Below are 22646 nucleotides of genomic sequence, written 5' to 3'. Positions count from 1 at the left end.
CCTGTGGAGCCAGTCAGTCAGTCGCTTGCCTGGTTTGCCAGTGCTGAGGCTCTTTTAAGCATCAAAAGAGAAGTATTATATAATGTAACATTTCATATAATCTTCTTCATTTAACTGTCTTTTTTTTGTTTGGTGAGGGTGCTGAGGCCAATCAACCCAATTATGCGGTTGACAAGGGCATTCCGTCTTCTCCAGCAACGCCAAAGTGTGGAAAGGCGCGAAGAGTGAAAATTTCTGTGAAAAGAGCTCGACCAATGGGACGTGACACCGAAAACATTGAGGCCGAGGCTAGTTAATTCGTCAAGGGCTTGGGTACTCGCAGATTTGAACATTTCCAAACCCGCTACGGCGGGCTTGGGTCCGAAGCCATCCTCGTGGGCCGGCGAACCGGCACCGGGCCGCCAACATGCTGCATTGCGACTTAGTTTGAGAGTTCAGCCAGTAGTAGCCTTTCTTGACCACCTATCCGTACCTTGCAAGCCATTCATTGTCGGCCTCAACAGCGACTCGTCATCCGATGGTGTGGTCCCATCGCCGAATCTAAGAAATCGCCGCAGTCAAGGCGGAACAGAACTCAAGTGGCATGAATAACGTGACGGCGACCAAGCAAGACGGCAAGGTGGCGTTTGAGGATTTATCTCTCGGTGAAGCGAAACGAAACCTGTCTTTGTTCTGCACTGGAAAGATTCTCAAAGTTCGCCTGTGACGAGAAACAGCATAACGAAATTGTGCTTGAGGTCGGATTGGACGCTGCCGTCGACAGCTGGGACGTGGGAGAGGGCGCGATTGACTGCCGATGCTATTCTGCGAGTCGCTGACTCTTGAACTTAGCCTTGTCATATGAGAGTAGGAGAGCAGGAGTTCTTCCGTTAGGATTGCATTACTTGGGGCGAGCATAAATCATGACCATCTGCGAGCACATTGTCTTAGAAAAGGAAAGACGATCCTGCCACGCGACCGGCCGTAATAATTCGCATGCTTTGCGGGAAGTTTGTCAAATTGGAATTGGCAGACTGGTTTTGCGCACGTCTTGGGAACTGTGAACAGTAGCATTGTAGATGGCTTCTTTGCTAAATTGCGCGTTCGCTTCGTTCGTGGAGAAAGCGAGGAAGCTGCTGTGAGCTGAGCCCATGCGATTCGTTGGCCAATTGGTCCTGGCTGCGGGCGCATGCTTCTTACTATGCAGCAGCGGCGGCAGGGTTGATCTGCTGGTGTCTTCAGCGACGCCAGAGCAACCCGAGACGACAAAGTCGACGACGTCTCCGCGCAGTGGGCCGCAACATCTTTGACGCTGAAGTTGCGACCATCGGAGAAGTTTTGGAAGACCTAGAGAGGACTCGTGACGGGCGATTCCGCATTGGTCGGATACGTCTCGTCTAATCCCTAATTAATTAATATTCATAATATATTATTTAATTTACTTCTTTTACTCCGAGGCATCGCGGTCGAGGATAGACTGCTCCGAGGCGTCGGCGTCCATGATCTGGGATGCACTGTTCCGTTGTTTTTACTCTTTCCGAGCAAGGTCACGGTCTCGGGTTGTCTAATCTGATCGAGCTTCGGGTTCTGAAGAAGAGCAATTGGGCTTGGATGACCCGAATTGTCCTCACCTCTCTCAAAGACTCCGAGACACCGAGATCTGGTGTGCTGCCATGAATGGCCCCAAAGGTTGCTGGCCAAAAGTGATAGAATGTAGTTCTCGAAGGATTCATGAGTGAAATCAATGTACTTAGCGACCGAGGTATTGCATGCACAAGACCCAAAGAACTGACTACATTAATCCTTACTGATTCCCTGGTATACTTGGGTACCAAACTTGCCCAGTTTGTCGCGGGTTTGTATCAGCGTAATGTCATGAGTGTTGGTCCACTTCGGACATTGCATTGCCGCGTCGGATGTTTGGAGCACCGAACGGTTATGATAAGTGCATGAGATTCCTCCATCGCATGCGAGCTATCTGGCCTTTCGTTTTCTCGATGGTATGTTGCATGCCCACGGCCACGAGGTTATGATTTTGGTGCTGACTACTCTCATATAGACCCAGAATCTGCGCAAGCTGCAGGACAGCATTACTACAGTGCCATCCCCCTCCCAAAGCGGCCGCCCGGGCGAGTTCTCTTGGTCCGTTGATGCGCAGCTGCTCTGGTACATCCTCATCTACGAGAAAGCTGGAAGACGCGACGCCGCCGCCGATAGGTCCATGTTCAGCGACGCAATCACCCAGGAAGCCGAGAATCGCGAGCAAGATGTTGCTGAGTTTGCCATGGCTGGGTCTGCCGGGATATCTGGTTACAAAATAGTGGCTAGAGAGAACTCTGCTTATGCTCCCGAGGACGATGATGCGTATCATCGACTAAATAAGTTGACTACCCCTGTTGGGGCAGCGGTGGAGGGATTCAACGTCGCCGAGGATCATATGTTCGAAGGAGTTGGAGATATGAACATGGTGGACCAGGGCAGCTTCTTCTTGCAAGCTGAAGATTTTGGGCGGGCTATCAATGATTAGATTAATTTCAATATGTCATAAGCCATGGTGGTCAAAGTCCATAAACGTGTTGTTTGTAAGAAGCCGCTACTGGATAGCATTCTTGAGTCCCTTGATCATGCAACCTCACGCATCACCACCTCTGGTGCCCTCCGCCCAGTCCATGCAGAGAACAAGAGACACGCTCGTGTAGCCAGCAGTTCCCTCTTCCCAACGACCTTCCACCCAGGATTGGCAGACACGACCTTTGCTGAAACTGACTCTTCGCTGAAGTCAACTAGAACGCCGGCCGGAGAGTCGCTCAGGAGCCTACTTAGAACATGCTTGCTGGAATACTCGGCGGATTTAGTGCAGCAAATGACCAAGCTGGGTTGCGATTTCTGACTAGCAAAGTCGAGGCCGGGGAAGTCTGCTGCTACAGATTGTATTAGGTTCGACTCCAAAAGTTGAACAGTCTTGTATCCGATCTTCTCAGCGGCAAGACACGCTGAACGAACGGCAACGGGATCATCGCCAACATAACCACAGGTGAGTCTGAAGGGTCTTTAGGTAGACCGGCTCGCAGCGCACTTTCGTGAATTACTCTCCAAGAGAGGTTTTCACCAACCAACGCTGGCTTGCTTGCCGTGTTTGGGTGCTTTAACAGTATCGTGTCGACAGAACCAATACTCTGCGCATCTTCCGAGATGTCCCCAGGGAAGTCTTGACGATTGAAGCCGGTGAAGCTGGCCGTCGCTGCTCCACCAAACTTGGGCTTCTGAATAGCCTGAGGGAACACTTTCCCATCTCGAAGAAAGTTGCAGCTATGAGGCAGGCCGATTTCTCTGAACCCAGCCTGAAGGATGCTTCCAACGATTTCTCCAGATTGTTCGGGACCAACCACGGCGTACTCACGCGATGGTAGCTGGCCTACTAGGTGCTGCGCAGTATGGACCTCCGCGAGAGTCAACTGGCCAGGTGCAGACGGCGCGGGGAGTAGTTTATGCGTCACGAGAGAGATTGGCGACAGGACTCTCGAGAGTTGGCCATGTTGGCCCATGCCAACTGCCAGTAGTGGCTTCGGGCTCTCTGCCAGGTGCTTCTTCACGAACAAGGCTAGTTCATGGCAGTCATATACGTCCACAGATAGGATGCTAAGCTTGATGATGTCTCGGACAATGTTAGCAAGCCCTGATATCCCAGGTAGTTGTCCGACATACTCACCGCCAAATGTATCGGCCAAAGCGTACTTCTCTTGCAGAGTATCACTCGTCCATCGGATCTCCCCAGTCCAGCCATGGAATGATGCAACCAGCTTCGTATTTCTCTTCTTTGCAACAAGTGTATCGATAAGACCGCGAGACCATTCAATCTCCACGTCCATGTAGTGGCATCCCTCCTCGACAGCCATGAGCATCAAAGCAAGTGCCTCCTCCTCGGCGGTATCGGGAAACTTGCCACCCTGCGATACCGTGCGAATGGTGAACAAAATAGGCAATTCTGACAGACGCTGAAGTAGTTGAACTTGGTTCCGAACATATGAAGCGGTGGGAGATTGCTAGAGCCAAGGGGTTCCATCGAAGGACTCAGGAGGTCAACTCGCATCTCCCAGATATCGCCGCCATAGCTGATTCGCTGGATCTCGGTAGCCCCAAGAGAGATGTCGGAATACGTCAACGGAATGATGAAGGTCTGCCGACGTGGTTCACGGTGGTGATTCTCAAAGACGATGTCGCCCATGGTGATTGTCTTTCTCCGAGTCTGGATTTCAAGGTTGGGAATTCGAGCGGCAATATCACTCGAAATCATGTCAATTCCTACACTTTTTGTCATCATCGAGCAACCCAGTACAACCCCAGTCATCCGACAATACAGTCGTGTCCATGGGTGGGTAAAACCTCAACCGTCTTGGCTGTACTTTTCCACACCGACGGGAAAGGTCATCACCGCCAGCAATAGCTTGAATGTGGCCGGCTGGGAAATGAGTTGCGCGCGAGTCATGCCGCTAAAATCTGGGGTAAACAGGAGAGGCATCTGGGGTAACGAACTACGTGGGGTAGCAATCTGGGGCGCGTCAAGGATTCAAGGGAGCAACCCCTGGACGCAAAGACACATATCAACCCTCCTCCTCTCTCCAGGTTACATCTCTCCGGATACATCATCTTCATTCCTTCACCGATCACACGCTCGTCCGATTTGAAGTCTGCCCATCTCCAAGCATTTACAGGACGCGACGCCATCATGGTCAAGAGCATATTCGCCCGGCCGAAAGACAACTCGGCCAACCCAGCGCCTCCCCAGGTCTACAACTGGAGGATCTATGCCCTCGCTGCCTCGGCTGCTCTGGGCTCCTCCATGTTCGGATATGACTCGGCCTTCATAGGTATTGATAATCCTTAGTCCTGTGCCTTGGGGGCCCCTACCTTTCGGTATTATGTCCTAACAGCATTGTTTCATTCACAATAGGAGGTACAATGTCTCTTCCGTCGTTCCAGAGCCGCTTCAACCTTGACACCTCAACCGGAACTGCTTTGGCCGCTCTCAAGGCCAACATCGTCAGCACCTTTCAGGGAGGATGCTTCTTTGGCGTTCTTCTTTGTTATTACCTCGTCGAGAAGCTTGGTCGTCGGCTGGTCTTGATGATGTGCGGTGCTGTTTTCGACCTCGGCGCTATCTTGCAGCTTGTTTCTGGTGGCAACTTGGCTTACATCTACGCTGGTCGGGTTCTCACTGGTGAGTTACGCGTTACTGCTGAACTCTATGCCTTCAGCAGAGAGAGACTAATCTTTTATTGGTAACAGGTCTTGCGGTCGGCGCCTCTTCCATGATCATCCCTGTCTACATCTCCGAATCTGGTCCTCCCGCCATTCGTGGTCGCCTCATCGGCATATTCGAAATTTTCCTCCAGTTCTCTCAGATCATAGGCTTCTGGGTCAACTACGGAGTTAATATTCATGTTCCGGCAGACTCGGATGCTCAGTGGCATATCCCTTTCGCACTGCAGGTTATTCCCGGCACGCTGTTGATCATCTGCATGTTCTTCCAGCCCGAGTCTCCTCGTTGGCTTCTGAACGCTGGCCGTACCGAGCAGGCTCGCAAAGTTCTTCAGCGCCTTCGTCAGCTGCCCGCTGATGACCCGTATCTGAACTGGGAGATCAACTCGGTCCTCCAGCAGATCGAAGATGAGAACGCCCTTGGAGCTAGCAAGGGTTTCCTAGCTAAGCTGCGGGAGGTCGTGCTCCCTGCCAACAGGTCACGCCTGCTCCTGGGTATCGCCCTCATGTTTATCCAGAACATGTCAGGAATCAACGCCCTGAACTACTACTCTCCTTCGATCTTCCAGTCTATCGGCTTTACTGGTACTAATGTTGGACTTCTGGCAACTGGCATCTTTGGCATCGTGAAAGCTTCTGCCACAGGATTGTACATGATCTGGGGCGTTGATGCTCTTGGCCGCCGCCAGTCTCTGATGATCGGGTCAGCAGGTGCAGCTTTGGCGCTCTTTTATCTTGGTATCTACTCAAAGTTGTCTGGTTCTTTCGACTCGGGCGTCACGGCGGGCGAGAAGTCACCTGCCGCGTACGTGGCTATTGTCATGGTCTACATCTTCGCTGTTTTCTATGCAATCTCCTGGAACGGCATTCCTTGGATCTTCTGGTAAGCTTTCGCTCCTTTCTACAATGACATATATAAGAGTATGTCCTGACATCTGTGAACTTCTAGCGCTGAGGTGTTCCCCATGGCCATCCGTTCAATTTGCCTTGTTTTCACCACCTGTGCCCAATGGCTCGGTCAATTCACAATTGTCTACTCAACGCCCTACATGATGGCCGACATAAAGTACGGAACATTCCTCTTGTTCGCATGTTCTGTCGTCTTCGGCCTGTTCTTTGTCTTCTTCTTCATCCCCGAGACCAAGGGCATCTCTCTCGAAGATATGGACGTCCTCTTCACTCGTAAGGGCATGCCACATACATGGCGACACCAGACCAACGAGATCATTGAGGAGCGCCGTTCTGATGGCCAGGTCGGTGTTATGTCGCAGGAAAAGAAGGAGATTCAGGGCGCACACCAGGAACAGGCATGAGGGGTAACCCAGGGATGGACATCTTACGAATCTATCGAATCGAACGCCAAGCCTTGGCGTTCGAATCGAATGTGACCCCGTAGATTCGAATCGAATCGGACGCATCTCCCACAGATTCGTATCGAATCGAACGTGCCACAATTCTTGTCCTGTAGATTCGACTCGAATCGAACACATCTCCCGCAGATTCGTATCGAATCGAACGCGCCACAATTCTTGTGCCGTAGATTCGACTCGAATCGAACATGTCTTCCGTAGATTCGATATCTATCGAATGCCAAGATTCGATCGAATTCGATTCGAACTCGATCGAACGTAGAACTAATCCCGGCGGAGACCGAAACACCAATAGGACCTAGAACCAAATGGACCGTCGTCATCATCACCAGGCCGTCATGCCGTCATACCCCGACAGAAGAGTGGTGAGAGGTGCAGAGCGGGTTTAGAAGGTATCACGGCTTCAGATAAGACATCGCAGAACATCGTCAATTGTGCAAAGGCAGGTACTAGGCAGATTAAATGTCACTCGTCCCCCTCAGCGACGCAAGTGCGTCAACCCATTGATCATCACTGAGGCTAACCAGCGGCAGTGAAGGCGTGTAGATCCCAGCTTTACTCCATGATCGAATGCACTGAGCCATCGCCACTATCTCCCTCCTCAGCCGACTTCTCAACGGTGCCGTCATACGTCCTGCACTGCTAAATGTCCTCTCGCTCTCCGCAGACGACGATGGGATGGTGAGCATATCAACCGCCATCAGAGACAGTCGCGGGTACCGATTCCTGTTGATTTTCCACCAGTCAATCGGCCTGCTTCTGTAGTGGTGACTGTTGACAACATCCTCAGCACAGTACCGAGCATATTCGTCATCAGCAGTCGCTCCTGCTGTCGTGTGTTTCGTCTTTCGGGTGCTCTTGCGGGCACTGGACACTGCCAAGGACGAACCCTGGGCGCATGGCGACCCAGCTACACTCCTGGCAAGTCTCCGCTCAATGTAATCCATTGAGGCCTCGTCAGATGTAGCGAAGACTTCGTAGTCAACTTCGCGTTCCCTGTAACTCTCCCAGATCTCCAAGAGCTGGGATTCGTACTCTAATCGCCAACCCTTGGCCTTACGAGAAGGCACTCGAGACCACAGTTGATCGAGAAGGCGCCACTTCTTCGCCGGGTTGAAGACAACAGCGCCGACATAAGCTGCGCTAGTCAGACAGTTGTAGTACTTGTGCAGCTTCTTCCATCCGAGCTTGATAAAGACCTTGAGCAATCTACGGGTTCTGCTATCGAGCCCGTCGTAGATGGCGACTTCGACGTCCTTCTTCTCCTTGCTCACTGGATCCTCAACTTCTTCAAAGATTGTGCCTTCGATAGCTCCTTCGAGGTGGTCAAGTAGGATCTCGAAGACAGGGAAGTATTCATCGAAACTACCGCAAGTCGACCTCGCGTCGGGAATACCGTCGCCCTGAAGTTGCTTGGTGGCGATTTCAAAAGGCTTCAGAAGCTTGACAAGCACCTCGATAACCTTCCAGTCGTACGCACTTAAGCGGTATTGCAGAACTGCCGGTTTCGGTTTGTCACAAAGACCCTCGGTTTCCCAACGGTTCTGAACGTCATTGAAGAACGTATTGAGAGCCGGGCGGAGACGAAGGGCCCTCTCCATCATCCGCATATCCGAGTTCCATCTGGTGGCATTGTTGAAGACCCAGTGAAGTGTTGATTCATGGCCGGATTCCTTGCGCTGAGACTGAAGAAACTGCTCGTACAGCTGTGTAGTCGCTCGCAGCTGAATCCCGATGTTGTGAAGCATTCCTGGGGCGCCGTTCTGGCTGTACTCCCTGAAAGTGGCTCCATTGATCTCCTCCGGGGCTGGGTGGGATGATAGGAAGTCCTCTTCTGGGATACCAACGGCAGTGTTCGCTTCAAAGTCTTCATCCGTGCCGTCTTCCATTTCTACATCCAGGGCCTCGTCGATAGCTTGATCAACTAGCTCCTCATCGTCATCTTGATCGTCACCATCGGCAGCGATGATTGCCGCGAAGTTCTCTCGCTTCGAACCGTATAGCATTGCCCGCACGCAAAGGTTGAAGATATGCGCAGCGCAGCGGATCCGTCGCTCTTCAGCTGAGAAGCCGTGTTCAAAGGCAAGATCGTCCATGCAGGTGTCATTGTTGGCAGCATTGTCCAGCGTGAAGTAGCCAACCTTGTCCGGGTCGTTGATTTGCCAGAATGCGAGCGTATCAGCGACCTCATCGGCAAGTGAAGCACCGTTGTGTCTGCCCGAGAGAGGTCGAAGCCCAAGGAGGATTCGGTGTTGGACAAAGTGGTTATCAATGAATTGAGCGTTGATCCCAAGAAACGAAGTGTACGACTTGGATGTCCAACCGTCGAAGGAGAAATGAATCTGGGATCGAGCGCTGCGCAATACTTCGGTTACCGGCCCAACGGCACCCCTATACTCGGATTCGAGCATGCGAAGCAGCGTCTTCGCAGAGGGAATGTGGGTCACATCAAGGAGGGGATTGCCGTAGAGAAGGATCCGCTGGAACCGCTCGGTATTGACAATGTTGAACGGCAGGTTATGGTAGGTAATCCAGTCGAGGAGGAGTACTCGGAGGCCTTTGCTGCTGAATCTTCCACGCAGCTTGCTGAGAAGAAACTGGTCGTGGGGATTATTGAAGTCGGCATCGATGAAGTCGGTGATGGTCCTGTCATTTAGAAATGAGCCCCCCACGGGGCTGGCAACTTTGTTCGGGGCCTGCCAAATCAGCACGTTATCAAACCGTAGATGAGAGGCACACACTTACAAGAATCCCGTGGGCTTTGAGTAGGTGTTTCCTGATGGCGACTCCTGTCGAGCAGACGAAACAGAAGTCCGACTTCTTCTTGAAACCTCGGGCAAAGCAGTCGGCGCAGATCCACTTCAGCTTATTTCCCTGCCGCGAGGTGGAACGGTCCTTAACGCGATACCCATATTGTTGCCACCATGCCCTCGTGTCTTGGCCGCCAGTATAAAGCTCGAATCCGGGCCATTTGGCCCACTCTTGGCGGCCCCAGAGTGTCCAATCGACCTGAATAAAATCGGCGGCAGTCCCGCGAGGACGGAGCGATGGCGTCGTTGGTAACGAGGTTCCTGGAGACGGGGCGGCTGGCGAAGAAGAGAATTCATCGCGCTCCATCACACCTGGTTGATTCCAGGACGAAGGGCTCAAAGAGAATGGTTCGGAGGACATCATGATGCAGTTAGTTTAGCTAGTCGGACAGATGGGTCGCGTGGGTCGAGGTTGTTGGAAGCCATTGAGACTGCACTGAGGCTCAACTTAAATCCATCCATCCATCACTGACTGGACAGGCATTGAGGCCAATAACACGCGTATATCACGCCCATTTTGTCGTCAACGCGAAATTCGCGACATCTCCACTGCCGCTAAACATGCAAAGTCTTGTGCGATTAATGATGCATTCGCGAGCAGCGCGAACGACGACCTGGCGCGCCCAAGGCGAGAGAGTCGCGCGTGAAGCCGCCATTGTATGTAAGAAGCCAAACTTTGTTCCGACCATTGGTGTACGGAGATTCTCCCAAGTGCCGCTCCACCAAGCTCTCAGTACTTGGCAACCAGCCAAATCGGGGTCTCGTTGATTAGGTCCACAGACGGCGGGGTAAGATTCCATATATTCCCTGTTCCACTTGCGTCAGAGGCTCCTATTGGCTCATGCCACAAGCACAGACGCATCACTACGGGCCAACCTTGAAAAAAAGCCATCCCGTTCCTCAGCCGAGTCCCCATACCGGCTTTGCATTTGTGCTCATTCCAATCTGGCGTCAACTCAGAATGGATTCTTGAGATTTTCGTAAACCGTTCACGTGAGGGGGCGGAACGGTGGGGACTTGAAGTTGAGGCTCTAAGTGGATGCACCTGTGAAGTCGCTGGTACATCGGTTCACAGGCAAAGCTGGCTTTAGGCGCAGGTCCCCGAGACAACCAAAAAGTTAAAGAGGGGGGCAGGAAGATCATGAATCCCATACTCGCCAATGCGTGAAAACTTCGAGCCGGACATATTCATCTGATCATGCCAAAGCTGGCATCAGTAAAAACTTTTTAGTAGAGAGAAATACGGAGACAGTTTTTTTTTGGTTTCCTTTTCTTTTCTTTTTGCTTCCTTCCTATTATTCTGCAGAAAAAGCGGCGTGTTTTTGGTGATCCCCCTCTCTGTATAGCGGCCTGTTACTGGGACAAACATACCCTATACTCCTGCGTTAAAAACTACTGTAAGCCCCACCTACTTTATATGACGACCTTGGTACCTCCTAACTTGGGAGGTTGTATTTTACAGCAACAATAACTCATACTTCAACCCCCCACGCGACAAATATATATTCCTCATAGAAACCGACTCAGTGTTTTATTACAAGATTAAATTGGGTTGTCCGTTACATTCCTGTAAAGCACCTGCTGGTGGGTTGTTTGTCGGGATTGTGACCATGGGAGTCATTCCCAACTGGTAAACCTGTTGGCAATTCGCGGTGGCCGGCGCGTTAATCCGTTCCGGGCTGGGGGGCGGTTAGACAGGGTCGTGACAGGGATGATTGCTGTAGTTGCAGGGTACCTAGTATGCTATGGGCTTTTAGGGTCATGTTATGTACTTGCTAACACATCTTAGCATTAAGATGAATTGTTGTCAGTGTTGATCGCGTTGCACTTCTCGCGTCGAGGAGAGTGCCAGGGGCCTCTTAACGCGTCTGCGAATCGCGCTGAATCCACCCCTTGGTCATGATTCGCACATCGCGTCTCTCTGTTCGACCGAATCGATCGATTTTCGATCGAACGGGTGGGGGCGATCGATTCGATGTCGAATCATATGGTGACCTGTACGGTTCGAATGTCGAATAGGATGCCCCACATTCGAATCGATGTATTCGAACATCGAACAGGACATGTCACATTCGATTCGATGCGAATCGAATGGGCACGCCGCAGATTCGACATCGAATCGAATGCCAAGAAATTCGATTCGACATTCGTAAGACTTGGCATCGAATGAATCTATCGATTCGATTCCCGTTCGTTCGATGTCCATCCCTGATCCTGGGATAGATGTCAGCTAGGAAGTGGCACAATTGAAAAGGGGGAATGCATGAAGAGCTGGATTAAAAGCGGTATCACACAAGGGATCCCAGTTGAATTGATCGAAGCAGAGAGCGAAGAGAACGACGATGGTATGGCTAGATGGCGAGAAACCACGCCTACGTCCCAACCGAGGCCGACTCGTATGAGAAACGATGACGTCATTTTTTGTATTCCATACGGAGAGAAATTCGTAATCCATACAGGAATCGTTCCATATGGAATATGGAATATGGATAGAAAGCCTGCTGTGCACTGGCGATATGCGCCTCTGCTTCTGCTACGCGTGTTGCCACCGTGAGGAATATTCCCACGATCGCTTATGCCCCAATCCTCTGGGCTCAGTTAATAGGGCTGGCCCTTCTGTACTTACATGCGTGCATCCTGTTAGATTGGACCATGTACCTGGCCTCATACCGGGTGGGTCATGTGATCAGTTGCCTAGCATTTTGCCACAAGGCTTAGGAATCAGCTTCTAGTTGATTCTACACAGCACAGAACGGGTATATAAAGCTTGGTCTGATACCTCAGAAGAAGAGAGGATGGGAAGATATACACATATAATACACACGATTGACATCATCAGAGTGCCACGCTAGCTTTCCGACACATCCAGACGTTTGGGGCATAATCCACCACAGGGGCCACCATGGCCGCACACTAATAGTGCAGACCATGATTTGCACTATGGTTTAGTGTGAAAGTGAGAGACGAACTAACAGTGCATTGTGGGCCTTGCAGGCACACTGGCAGTTTAGTGTGGCCGTTTCAACGCACTGGTGGTTTAGTGTCGCCCAGTCACACGCACTAAAGGAGCAGCTTGGGGTGTCCACACACACTATTTACACTCTTCGGAGCACTGTATGGGAGCATCGGAGGATGGCAAGGATCGTGGTCTGTGTTACCAACAGGATCGAGTTAGCGCGGCCGCCTTGTGGAGTGAACCCCCCCCCCCCCCCCGAAAGTGGGGCGTGTCCGGGGAGGCGGTTCGATGAGGGTTTCAGATGGATGAGACTGACGAGCGAGAATAATTGGGGAAACAAGGCTAGGGCCAGGGGTTGGCCTGACCGCTGACCACCTATTGTTGGCGTCGGGGATCCAGCCGAGTGCTTCCATCACCCTACCCGGTCAAGCCTATGCTGGCCCGGAACCATGCAGACCGAGAAGCCCCCATGCTAGCAGGGTTCATCACATTAGGCGGCCAGTTAGAGGGATGATGAATGAAACTCAACCCTGCTGGCTTTCCCAAAACAGTACTTCTTCATTTCATGTGCGTCGTGCCACATTGCTGGTGTAACTACGGTCTCGTCGATGTTGTCTCTTTTCTCCGTGAGCTGCTGGGTTGCGCGCCCCAGGCTCAGTGCCCAAGCAAGATCTGTTGAATGCTTGAGGAAGCCTCCACATCGCTAGTCATCTCATTGAAGAGCGGTCAGGAAAGCTTTGTATAACCGTCTCTTGAAGGTTGTCGACTAGAGTCTGCAGAATGTCTCCCAATCAGGACTTGGGAGTTCGCGGGATTGTTTGTCTTCATTCACCTGCGTTCCTAAATCTCATTCTGGTTCTCTTTAGTTGTTCTATCTTCTTAGTCAACCCAAGTTGTAACGTACATGCATAGCGAGCTGGCCACAAAACTACACTCTTACCTCAAACTTCATCATAAAATAACCACAGTCTGAAATCAATTAAAATCAATCACTATCCTCTGCATTAGATACTTCTACATCTTTCTTGCCTGTCTGTGCATTATACCCGGAATGTTGACTACTGGACGACCAACTAGGAGAGATCCCCCCCAGTGGCAACTAACATGTGGTAGCTCTATTTTCCCCATCATCGTTGCAAGCTCAAGACAGCTAAACGGCCGCTCCGCCTGAGAAGGGAGAGATCACGAGCGTTGTCGTTTCCCGCGTGCTGTGGTGAGACTCCCGTGTCTCAGCGGGGTTCCCGACGCCCGGCTCTCGTCGTCACAACGAAGAATAGCAATCACCTTGCGCCACGGTAAAGAAAAAAGCAGTCACAAATTCGTCATGGTGGCGCCAGAAGAGTCCTGAGCGAATTGGCTCTTTGGTAAACAGTGAGCAAAGTGCAGTTGAGGGCAGCAAAAAGGACAACACGAGCCGGCACACCCGACATGCTGTGGCTTAACAGAGTTGGGCACAATCTCCCACAAGGGCCGCATTGGCTCTCAGGGCAGCCGAGCATGTTAATCCTCGACTTCCAGCTCAAGAGTCACAAGAAAGAGGCCTCGTGGTTGGTGGAGGCCCATCGTCTTGCTGCAGATCTTTGCCTGTTGGCTCAGCCACGGCCTGCCGCCCTTGCGCTGTTGGAAAAGCAATAACATGCTGCCGGCCACTTTGAGCTATTGCGACGATCTGCATTTGCGCAAGGGGACCTCCGCTGGCATATCCATGGCCTTGACACTCTCTGTCGGTAAGGGGCTGCACGTCCCCGTCTGAGCGCCCAGCACGGGGAGCTGGGGTCTCCTCCGACAAATATTGCCAGCTCCCGGACTGGTGGGTTGACATATCGGAAAGCCAAGGTTAAAGCAGCCCTACATAGTACTTCAGAAGAGGCCAGGATCGACGCGATCGGGGGAGGGACTAGCTCGAGTGATCGGGCTCCCGACCAGATGCCAAGTACCGGGCGCCAGGGGGTTACGGGGTTATCGGCCGCGCGATTTCTGATTTCTCTTCGTGGTGGTTGACTAGGCTTGTTTGCTCGTCCTCACGGCGCTTGGGGCTCTCTCAGACGCTCCCGTCCCATCTCATCACCCACAATACATAATACATCGTCATCTCCGCTTCTCTGCACTGTAGCGGAGACCACACATTCCTTTCACCACGCTCATTACTTGCTTCCCTTCCCTCAAACATCCATCGTCTTTGAGAGCCCCGATTCCCCCGTTTTTTAACCTACACAACAAAATGGCGGAGTCAGGTTCCAAGGACACGGCAAAGGCCGAGCCTCGGCTCGATGCCCTCGGCATCTTCTGGATCGCCTTCACCTTCGCCTGGACCTTCATGCTCGCAGGCGGAATGTACTTCCTCTGGCGCCGTCGCGATATGCCTTTGCTTAGGATTCGAGGCCTGCCGTTATCGTTTGCTGCTATTATCCTTCTCCATCTCTACTGGGGCGCCGTCCAAACCGGTTACGTCTACTTCCCGCTCGCTACGCCCGAGCTCGAATTCTGGGTCATGAGCACCTATCTTCCCTTCGGTATTGCATTGTTCCACGCTTCCAACAGTCGATTCCTCCATGTCGCCAAGACTCAGAAGGAGCTCTTTGCTATGGAGAAAGATCCGTCCAAGACCCAACGATCCAAGCCCAGCTCGCTAAAAGGTCGCTTCCAATCGCTCGACTACACCAAGAAGATTCTGGTCCTTGTCGGCGCCGGCATGGCTTTCCAGGTACGAATTGTATTCTGCATTGCGGTACTTGATTCATAACTAACTCGCAAAGCTCTTCCTCACAATCTTCATGTTCCTTATCTCGCGAAAGTTTCATCCCTCCTTTGGCATCCCGGGTACTGAGGTCACTGGCACCGAGGACTACCAGATGTCTCAGACGGGCCGCGGCTGGGAATGGTACGTCTAATATTCCCCCGAGATTTAACTCGATACTGACTGTATACTAGGTGGCCGTCCGTCTTTTGGCAATTCTTCTGGGCATGGATCGTCGCCCCCTACATTCTGTGGAAGGCCCGTGGTATCAACGACACCCAGGGATGGAGAGCCCAAACCATTGCTTGCTGCCTTGCCAGGTCAGTATCCCTTGAGAAGGATATGCCCGACTCCACACTAATCCAGACAGTCTTCATGCTACCCCTATGTGGCTAATTGCTTTACACGTCCCTGCCATGGCCCCCGTAAACCACGTCTGGGTTCCTCCTCAATGGTAAACCATCTCGACATATATCCGTCAAGCATGGAACATGCAAGGCTAACTGCGTGAAGGATTGCCGTCTCAATCATGATGCTTGAGATCTTTACCGTCTTTCTGCCCTGCTGGGAGGTCATCAGGCACCAGACCTTGCGACAGGAAACTCTCGACTCAATCGCCCAATGGCAGCTCAACACGAAGCCTGTCGAAGACGGTGCTAGGTATATCGCTACTGCATCTACCACTATGGCTGGCTCAGCCCTGACTGCCTGGTCAAAGGACGGCTCCGTCAAGAGCAATGGCTCTGGCGAGAGTATCCTTACCATGGAAGCTCTTGAGTACGTTCTTGAGCGAAACCCCGAGCCTCTCCAGCAGTTCTCTGCGCTTCGAGATTTCTCTGGTGAGAACATCGCCTTCTTGAGAGCTGTCGCAGAGTGGAAGTCTTCGCTGCCTCCAGCTGTTCGCGACCCCGAGATGATCAAGAATGCCGCTGTCCAGGAGCTTGTCCGCGAGCGATTCACAAGCGCTCTCCGCATTTATACCAACTTTGTCAGCTCCCGCGATGCCGAGTTTCAGATCAACCTGTCTTCACAAGACCTGAAGAAGCTGAAGGCTGTCTTCGAAAGCTCTGCCCGCATCCTGTACGGCGAGAAGCGCCAGATTGACCCGGCCACACCATTCGACTCTTTTGCGATGACCGCCACCAACATTAAATCCTCCTCCGCGTCGTCCCACGGATCCGAGACTGGCATTATGACAGAGTCGATTAACGATACGGAGCACGTTGGCGATAAGGCCCTCTACTGGGGTGATATCCCCGACGGCTTTGATGCCACGATTTTTGATGACGCTGAAGGAAGCATTAAGTACCTTGTCTTGACTAACACTTGGCCAAAGTTTGTTAAGGACCGACGATGCTCTATTGACTCTAACGATACCCTTGAGGCTGGAAATGGAACTCTCGCGACTCGTTGAAGCGTGGTAATGAGTATGGGAGTTACGGTGATTTGGGCGACCTGGGAGGGTTTTTGATGCTTCTACTTTTTTTTTTTTTTTTTACCTTAATGAATCTTGACTGATCCGTCAGTCTTTCTTCTTCCGCCATGCCGAAGTCTCGATTGATGTCCTAGTCTTTCAAACCGTGACGTGATGCTATACTTACAGCTGTCAAAACCTCATAAGAATGGTTCACTCAGTGATGTAATTGGGTTGGAGGCAATTTGCATTGGACTTGGAGTGGACGGAAAATGGCTGGACTGGATTTAGGTTTCTCGAAGATTTGGACTGGATTGGATTGATTGGCAACCAGCTCCTGGAGCTCCAACGGTCTAACCTGATAAGGGAAGAGCTAAGCCTAATTGAGTAGTCATGACGGGGCTCCCGTCGCAGACTACGACACGACGCACGCACCATCGTTCCGCCGACACTCCTTGACACAATCTAGTTCACATTTCAGTACATTTGGTACCTGACACCCCAAGCCCCACGGATCGTCGTCTCATCGCTTGCTGCTCAACCTCGTCGCTGCTTGTTCCATGACAGGCCTGCTTGAAGGTCAAATTCTGCAAGTGTTCAGCATCCTATCCTCAGCAGCTGAAGCACGGTCTGTCAAATTGAGGCGGCTTTTTGTTAGTATAATCGCACGCTAGTGGTTAGTTTGCCGATGGCCGACGGTCCGCATCGAGCCTGTTTGTCGCGATAGCGAATTTGATTGTCGCACTCACGGCCTGCATGTCTGGCTTCCACTTTTCGTTATCCGACGCAGCTTGTCCTCCCAAGAAGAACGACAAATTCCCAATCTTTGTTCGTGAGCATTTAAACATGACTTCCCGTTGCATTGTCCACTTTTTGCATCGGAAGAGGAAGTGCTCAATCGTCTCTGCTGCTTGTCCACAATCGCATATGTCCGATTCCGCTGCCCCTATCCTGTGAAGATAACTGTTCAGTCGCATCATCCCGGCCCGAAGCTGGGCTATCACGTCCGATTCTTTTCTTTTTAGCGAGTCGTATAGCGCACGGGTGTGCTTGCCCGGCAGCGCCTTGTCGATGCGCTTCGAGTACTGTCCAACCCCTTCCGAAAGTCGAACTGTACAAGAGCAGAGCTCCGAAGCGGAAGAACACTGCCAGAAGGGGTGGGTGGACACTCCAAAGAGTCGATTCAGCCCTGCCTGGAAGACATATACGTCTGCTATACGACCAGCTTTCATGGAACGAGGCCAGCGTGCTGGCACAGCTTAGGACCGGAATGGCCCGACTAAATAGCTATCTGTATCAGATTCGAGCTTCTCCGACAGATGAATGCCCGTGTGGACGGGCAAAAGAAACGGTAGAGCATTTTCTCTTCCGCTGTGTCAACTGGACAACACACCGCAAGGGAATCCTTCAATGTACGGACACAAAACGTGGTAGCATCTCCTTCTACTTGGGAGGGAAGCGACGTCAAATGGACAGGAGTGGTCACCAGATATGGGCGCTGTACGAGCGACAATCAAATTCGCGATTGCCACGGGTCGCCTCGATCAGAGATGATCCAAATCCCGCTAACCCACTAAATCGACTAACACTAACTGTGAAATCCTCGTAAAATCAAAAAGCAGGCACTGCTTCAGCCGCCGAAGATAGGAAACTGAACACTTAGAGGAACCAGGCTTCAAGTTGACTTGCTACTAACCCACGCGAGGATAAAGAGAAAGAGCGTCGAGTGGACCAAATCAGGACTAGAAGATATCCTCAGGGGCCTTTGTGAGATCAGGGCAATACATTCGGAGGCGTATGTATCATAGCATTAGAGCCCTTTGGGCATGGCCTACCGGGCGTAATAGAATTGTGTGTGTGTGTGTGTGTGTGTGTGTGTACTGTATGGAAACATTATCATGGGGCTCAACAGTTGCCCGCAACTTCTCCTGTTGTCTGTTGCTTTACCTGCCTGCACAAATTTCTGCAACAGAAACTGCGTCGTCGCTGGGAGAGCTAGTCCTCGATGTGTCAACCAGGTGCTCGTAGCCTCGCAGTCTCCTAAGCCAACTTGTCTCTTCCTGTTCTCCATCATCCGGGGAAAAAGACAGCAATCCGCTCCAGAGAAATCTTGCCTAGAAACCGAGAATGAAAGTATTCAGGCCGACGTAAGTTGAGGCTGGGTCTAAACCGAATAAAAAAAAAGGAAACCCATCGTAAGAACGTGCTCCAAGATGGAGGACATTGGCCAAAGGTACTTCTCTCTCAAATGACACCAGCTCGTTGCTCAGGCATCGACCCCGTCTCATCAGAGCCCGGAGACCCTGATAGGGGCTGGCTAAGTCGGTTCGCGATGTGGATGTCAATGAGCATTTCAACTAGCGCTTTAGCGTCCTTATAGATACTCACTAGATCGACCTGGCTGGATCCAACCCCGGCGAGGCTTCCATCAACGCTAGGCTTCCGGTACGCGGCGAAGACGATACCGCGATCTGTCTTTGCAGATCCCGCAGAAGAGATACTCGAGCTGGGGGCGCCATTTCTTGAGTACTGTCCCGTGTAAAAAGAACAGGCATAGCCTTGACCAAACTCGTCATCTCGCGCCTCTTGATTCCGGTGCTCAATCCAGCCTGGGGATTGGAGAATCTTTCCATGCGCGATAGCTGAGATCTGGAAGGGCGAGTTGACATTGTGTAAGCCATAGGCAGCGAGCAGGCGTCCCGTCATGCCCCGCGACGGCTTGGCTGATACGTTAGAGTTGACAGAGGCTGCGTCACCCAGGTCCGGCCCAGAACTTCGAGGCCGAAAGTTCTCCGGACACCAAAGATTGACGACATAGACGAGGTCGAAATTGTAGCGGTCGGCAATTCTAGCGGTCTCAAAGGCGGCAGCCGTGGCAGTCTGGCTCGGGTATGACGGTGGCAGAATGAGAAGAGATTGACGAGGAGACTCGGTTATGGAGGGAGCCGTCGAATGAGCTGCAGTGGCGTTCTGGTCTGGGGTCCAGTTCTCGGGACTGGTCTCAGCAATGTCATCGTCGCTTAGGTTGAGGAAGTCGTTGAAATCAGGCTCTCGCAGCATGGAGCTGCTGAGTGACAGTCTGCTGGGTGATGGCGCCAGGCTGGGATGGCTGGGGGTCATTCGGAGTTGGGACTGGTCCCAAGTCTCAGCTAGTTGGCGACGAATATCTTTGCATACGGCCTTGTTGAAAAAGTCAATGGACTTGGAATCTCTCAACTGAGAGTCGAGAACTGGGAAAGGCTCGGGAAAAGGGCCGCGCGTGGGTGACTTTCTTTGAGGGAGTTCAGGGAGCTTCTTGTTTTGGAAGTATTGGCGACCACGGTCGCCACCAAGGTCGGAGGAAGCGTTGCAGTGACGGCTTGGGCCTGGCGCGAGGTGCGTGATCGAGGACGGTTGACTGAACCCATTTCGGTGAGGCGAAACAGGTTCCGGCAAAGAAGGAACTCTACTTGCAGGCTGCTTCACTCCCACCTCTTCTTGGGCAGCCATGCGAGTAGACTTGGGGCGAATGTAAAAGGGCCAGGGAAACTGAGGCTCCGTGATAGGGGCAGTAACTTGGATCACGGGCTCACTAGATTCGGCAGAAACAGTCGACGACTTCTCCTTGGCGAAGGACCGCTCAGGGCGGCCGAACCCGTTGGCCAACTTGAGCCTTTATAAATATGCAAGAACCGAGACGACGTCGTTGAGCAAGGTCCCTGGTGAAATTGTGTCAACAGGAAACCTAGGGGTTTTGTGCTGCGCTCGCCCCCTTGCCTTGCGTTCTGTTGTCTGCTGTGTGCTGTGTGCTGTATGCTGTATGCTGGGGGTCTTGCGTTTCTGGCGTATGCTTGCTGAAGAGTATTTTGGGTTGGCTTGCGGTTGAAGTGGTGGGTCGCGGGTGTAAGTGAGACGAAAGGGAGTGTGGTGCAGCTGGTGGTAGGTGTGTAGGTGAGCAGTGCTGTGGCAGCACGGCAGGTGCAAGCTAGAAGCGAAGAGAGCGAACGAGGCAAGTTTGGCTAAGGGGCAGGAGCCACTAAGATGCGAGCTCTCGTTCAACTGGAATTGAGGGCCGCGGTTCTCGAGGAAAGATAATGCAGGGCAAGGTTAGGTGAGGTATGCTCTAGGACGAAACAGAGAGGTACTATTAAGTCGACACGGAAAGCTCCGGGGCAGACACCGTAGTAGGCTAGCCTGAGAACTTTATCCAAGCGCTAACTACGGATTGTCCTCTTCAATGCACGGACTTGAAAGCACGTTGTTTTCACATAAACAATCTTCGGATCGATGCCGGACTGAGAGGTGTCGTCGCGCTTAGATCGTAGCCGGACACAGGTAGGCACAATGTGTTCAGGGCTAATCTCAATGTCAGCCCGAGATTTAATAGTCACTATTTCTTATCAAAGTCACTCTGTCCTAACAGTTACTTGACAAGGCTTAGAACCTCAAGCCTGAAAAGCTGTCGGCATTGGTAGAACGGCGCTGATCGACCGATGATGTCATGCTCTCGTAGCTTTGGTGATTCCCAGCGTCCCACGCGTGAGCTACCAGCGCCCTGAAACAGAGCGTGAACTTGCGTTTTCTCGCGCTTTGGCCTCCGCCTGCTCCCTCTAATAGGTCAAAGCGGTCCAGTCTCGAACCCCCGACTGGCTTTACTCCCTTTCCTTTTTGAGTGACCACCTGTGAGGCCAGCTGGAGCTTGTCCGCTCTGGCGTTGGTGTGCGGGCGTGCTCACCGCAAGCCGCTCAGGCCGACAAACAGCCTCGGAGACCCGGCGCCACGCGTAGCCAGCAGCGACATTAGGCCCACGATGATCTTGGCAAGGAGGGACGAGGCGATGCAGTCACGGGCAGATTCTGGTGATTGCTCTCGAGCGAAGCTTTCGGGCAACCCAAGATCAAGCGGCGGCCCTTGCCCACTAATCCAAGGATGGCATCCCCCCCCACCGTGAGGGGCATCTCGCGTGCTCCACCACGGCACGTTTGCAGAAAAGGCACATTAACAATGGCACTTTTAGGGCGAAGGGATGACATGTTCTCCAAGCAGGTCTGAATTTTCTTTCATCACTATTGCGGGACTCCTTAATGTTGATTTGTGGTGGAAGATGAGCGCCATAGCAAATTTCGGATAACTTATTTTGGAGCTTTGGTGGAACGTGTTGGGTGAGGGAAGCTTCGCCAATTGGAGATGGGTTCTTGATAAAAGAGCTTTGGTTGGGCTGAGGAGGGCTATTAACAAATTGGATAAATGGGTTCTGCGACCCATTCTTGGTGATGTTGGGACTTGGTTTCGGAGGCGAGCCAGTTCTCGCTGGGCTTTACTTGTTGCCGCCTGCGTTCTCTCCTTCGGTTGGTAGATACTGGGTGAGGGGCCATGGCATACACGGGGTCTAATGATTACCTGCCGCATGAGTAAATTGATGAACTGATGATTTAATCTTTTTCTTGACCTTTCTCTTGAGCTCTCTCTTGTTTACCGGCTTCTCATCTGAACTCCGCCGTTTATTTAGGGGGTTTGGTTTTGGCGCTCCTAGCAGCTTGATTTAGTTCTTAGCTTTCTGGCTCGCCGAACGGCTTATTGCATCGCTTGGGTTCTGCAGTTGATTATTGGCTTACTTGCTTTTTCAGTTGTGAGTTGTAAACTTGAGGCACGGACCATCCACGTCTGGTTCCTGGCATGTTCCTCCTAAACCGGAAGTAAAAAAAATAAAAATTGAGAAGCCGTTTTTCAATGACGAGCAGGGAAAGAACATACTTTACGTTCCGAGTATTGATTCTTAGTAGCCTAAACCCTCCTTCTCCAACAGGCATCTCAAAACCACCAAGTCCGGTCTTGGAACTGGCCCAACCCGAACGATGTGTCCCGGTCCTTTGGGTAACGTTGAGAAAGGGGCTGCTTCGCCCACCACGATCTCGGATTTTGATGGCTCTGCCGTGCCAGGGCATGGTGGCGATGTGTCCGGGGGAAAGGATCCGCAAAGTCCTGCAGGTTTGTCCTGATTCAGGGTCGTTCTGACTTCCAGGGCTGTGGTTGCGGCATTTCAAGTGTACTTTGCTTCTCGCAGTCGACAGTTCTGTGGGAACGACCCCGCTAATGCTGGGGGTGGTTTTGATTGTTCGCGCTGGATAGTGGATGGAGAGTG

At 52.0% G+C, this 22646-nt stretch overlaps 5 protein-coding genes across 5 annotated transcripts; 3 read left to right on the top strand and 2 right to left on the bottom strand.

Annotated features, from left to right (window-relative positions):
• Positions 1 to 1946: 1946 nt before the first annotated feature.
• Positions 1947 to 2506, top strand: BGZ61DRAFT_539809 (uncharacterized protein; the record flags this gene model as incomplete). The annotated part of the gene is made up of 2 exons (XM_046254835.1): positions 1947 to 1979; positions 2039 to 2506. The coding sequence occupies 2 exons, from the start codon at positions 1947 to 1949 to the stop codon at positions 2504 to 2506; spliced, it is 501 nt and encodes a 166-aa protein (XP_046096125.1).
• A 95-nt stretch (positions 2507 to 2601) lies between these two features.
• Positions 2602 to 4204, bottom strand: BGZ61DRAFT_539808 (type I 3-dehydroquinase-domain-containing protein; the record flags this gene model as incomplete). Its single annotated transcript, XM_046254834.1, has 4 exons — positions 2602 to 3019; positions 3097 to 3634; positions 3689 to 3926; positions 3974 to 4204. 4 exons carry the CDS (start codon positions 4202 to 4204, stop codon positions 2602 to 2604), a joined length of 1425 nt encoding a protein of 474 aa, XP_046096124.1.
• Positions 4205 to 4705: 501 nt separating this feature from the next.
• BGZ61DRAFT_499601 (general substrate transporter) lies at positions 4706 to 6778 on the top strand (the record flags this gene model as incomplete). The annotated part of the gene is made up of 5 exons (XM_046251426.1): positions 4706 to 4847; positions 4931 to 5197; positions 5266 to 6121; positions 6188 to 6491; positions 6707 to 6778. 5 exons carry the CDS (start codon positions 4706 to 4708, stop codon positions 6776 to 6778), a joined length of 1641 nt encoding a protein of 546 aa, XP_046096123.1.
• Positions 6779 to 14595: 7817 nt separating this feature from the next.
• BGZ61DRAFT_432911 (uncharacterized protein) lies at positions 14596 to 16525 on the top strand (the record flags this gene model as incomplete). Its single annotated transcript, XM_046243895.1, has 5 exons — positions 14596 to 15078; positions 15131 to 15255; positions 15306 to 15431; positions 15482 to 15565; positions 15625 to 16525. The coding sequence occupies 5 exons, from the start codon at positions 14596 to 14598 to the stop codon at positions 16523 to 16525; spliced, it is 1719 nt and encodes a 572-aa protein (XP_046096122.1).
• Positions 16526 to 18389: 1864 nt separating this feature from the next.
• Positions 18390 to 20170, bottom strand: BGZ61DRAFT_564027 (uncharacterized protein; the record flags this gene model as incomplete). Its single annotated transcript, XM_046255884.1, has 1 exon — positions 18390 to 20170. A coding segment is annotated over one exon (1401 nt), but the record flags the coding sequence as incomplete, so codon positions are not given.
• Positions 20171 to 22646: the final 2476 nt, after the last annotated feature.

Source organism: Ilyonectria robusta (assembly GCF_021365365.1).
Source record: "Ilyonectria robusta strain PMI_751 chromosome Unknown BGZ61scaffold_37, whole genome shotgun sequence".
NCBI classification, from domain to species: Eukaryota; Fungi; Ascomycota; class Sordariomycetes; order Hypocreales; family Nectriaceae; genus Ilyonectria; species Ilyonectria robusta.
Note: the sequence above shows the minus strand (reverse complement) of the source record. Positions and strands in the feature narration are given on the sequence as shown.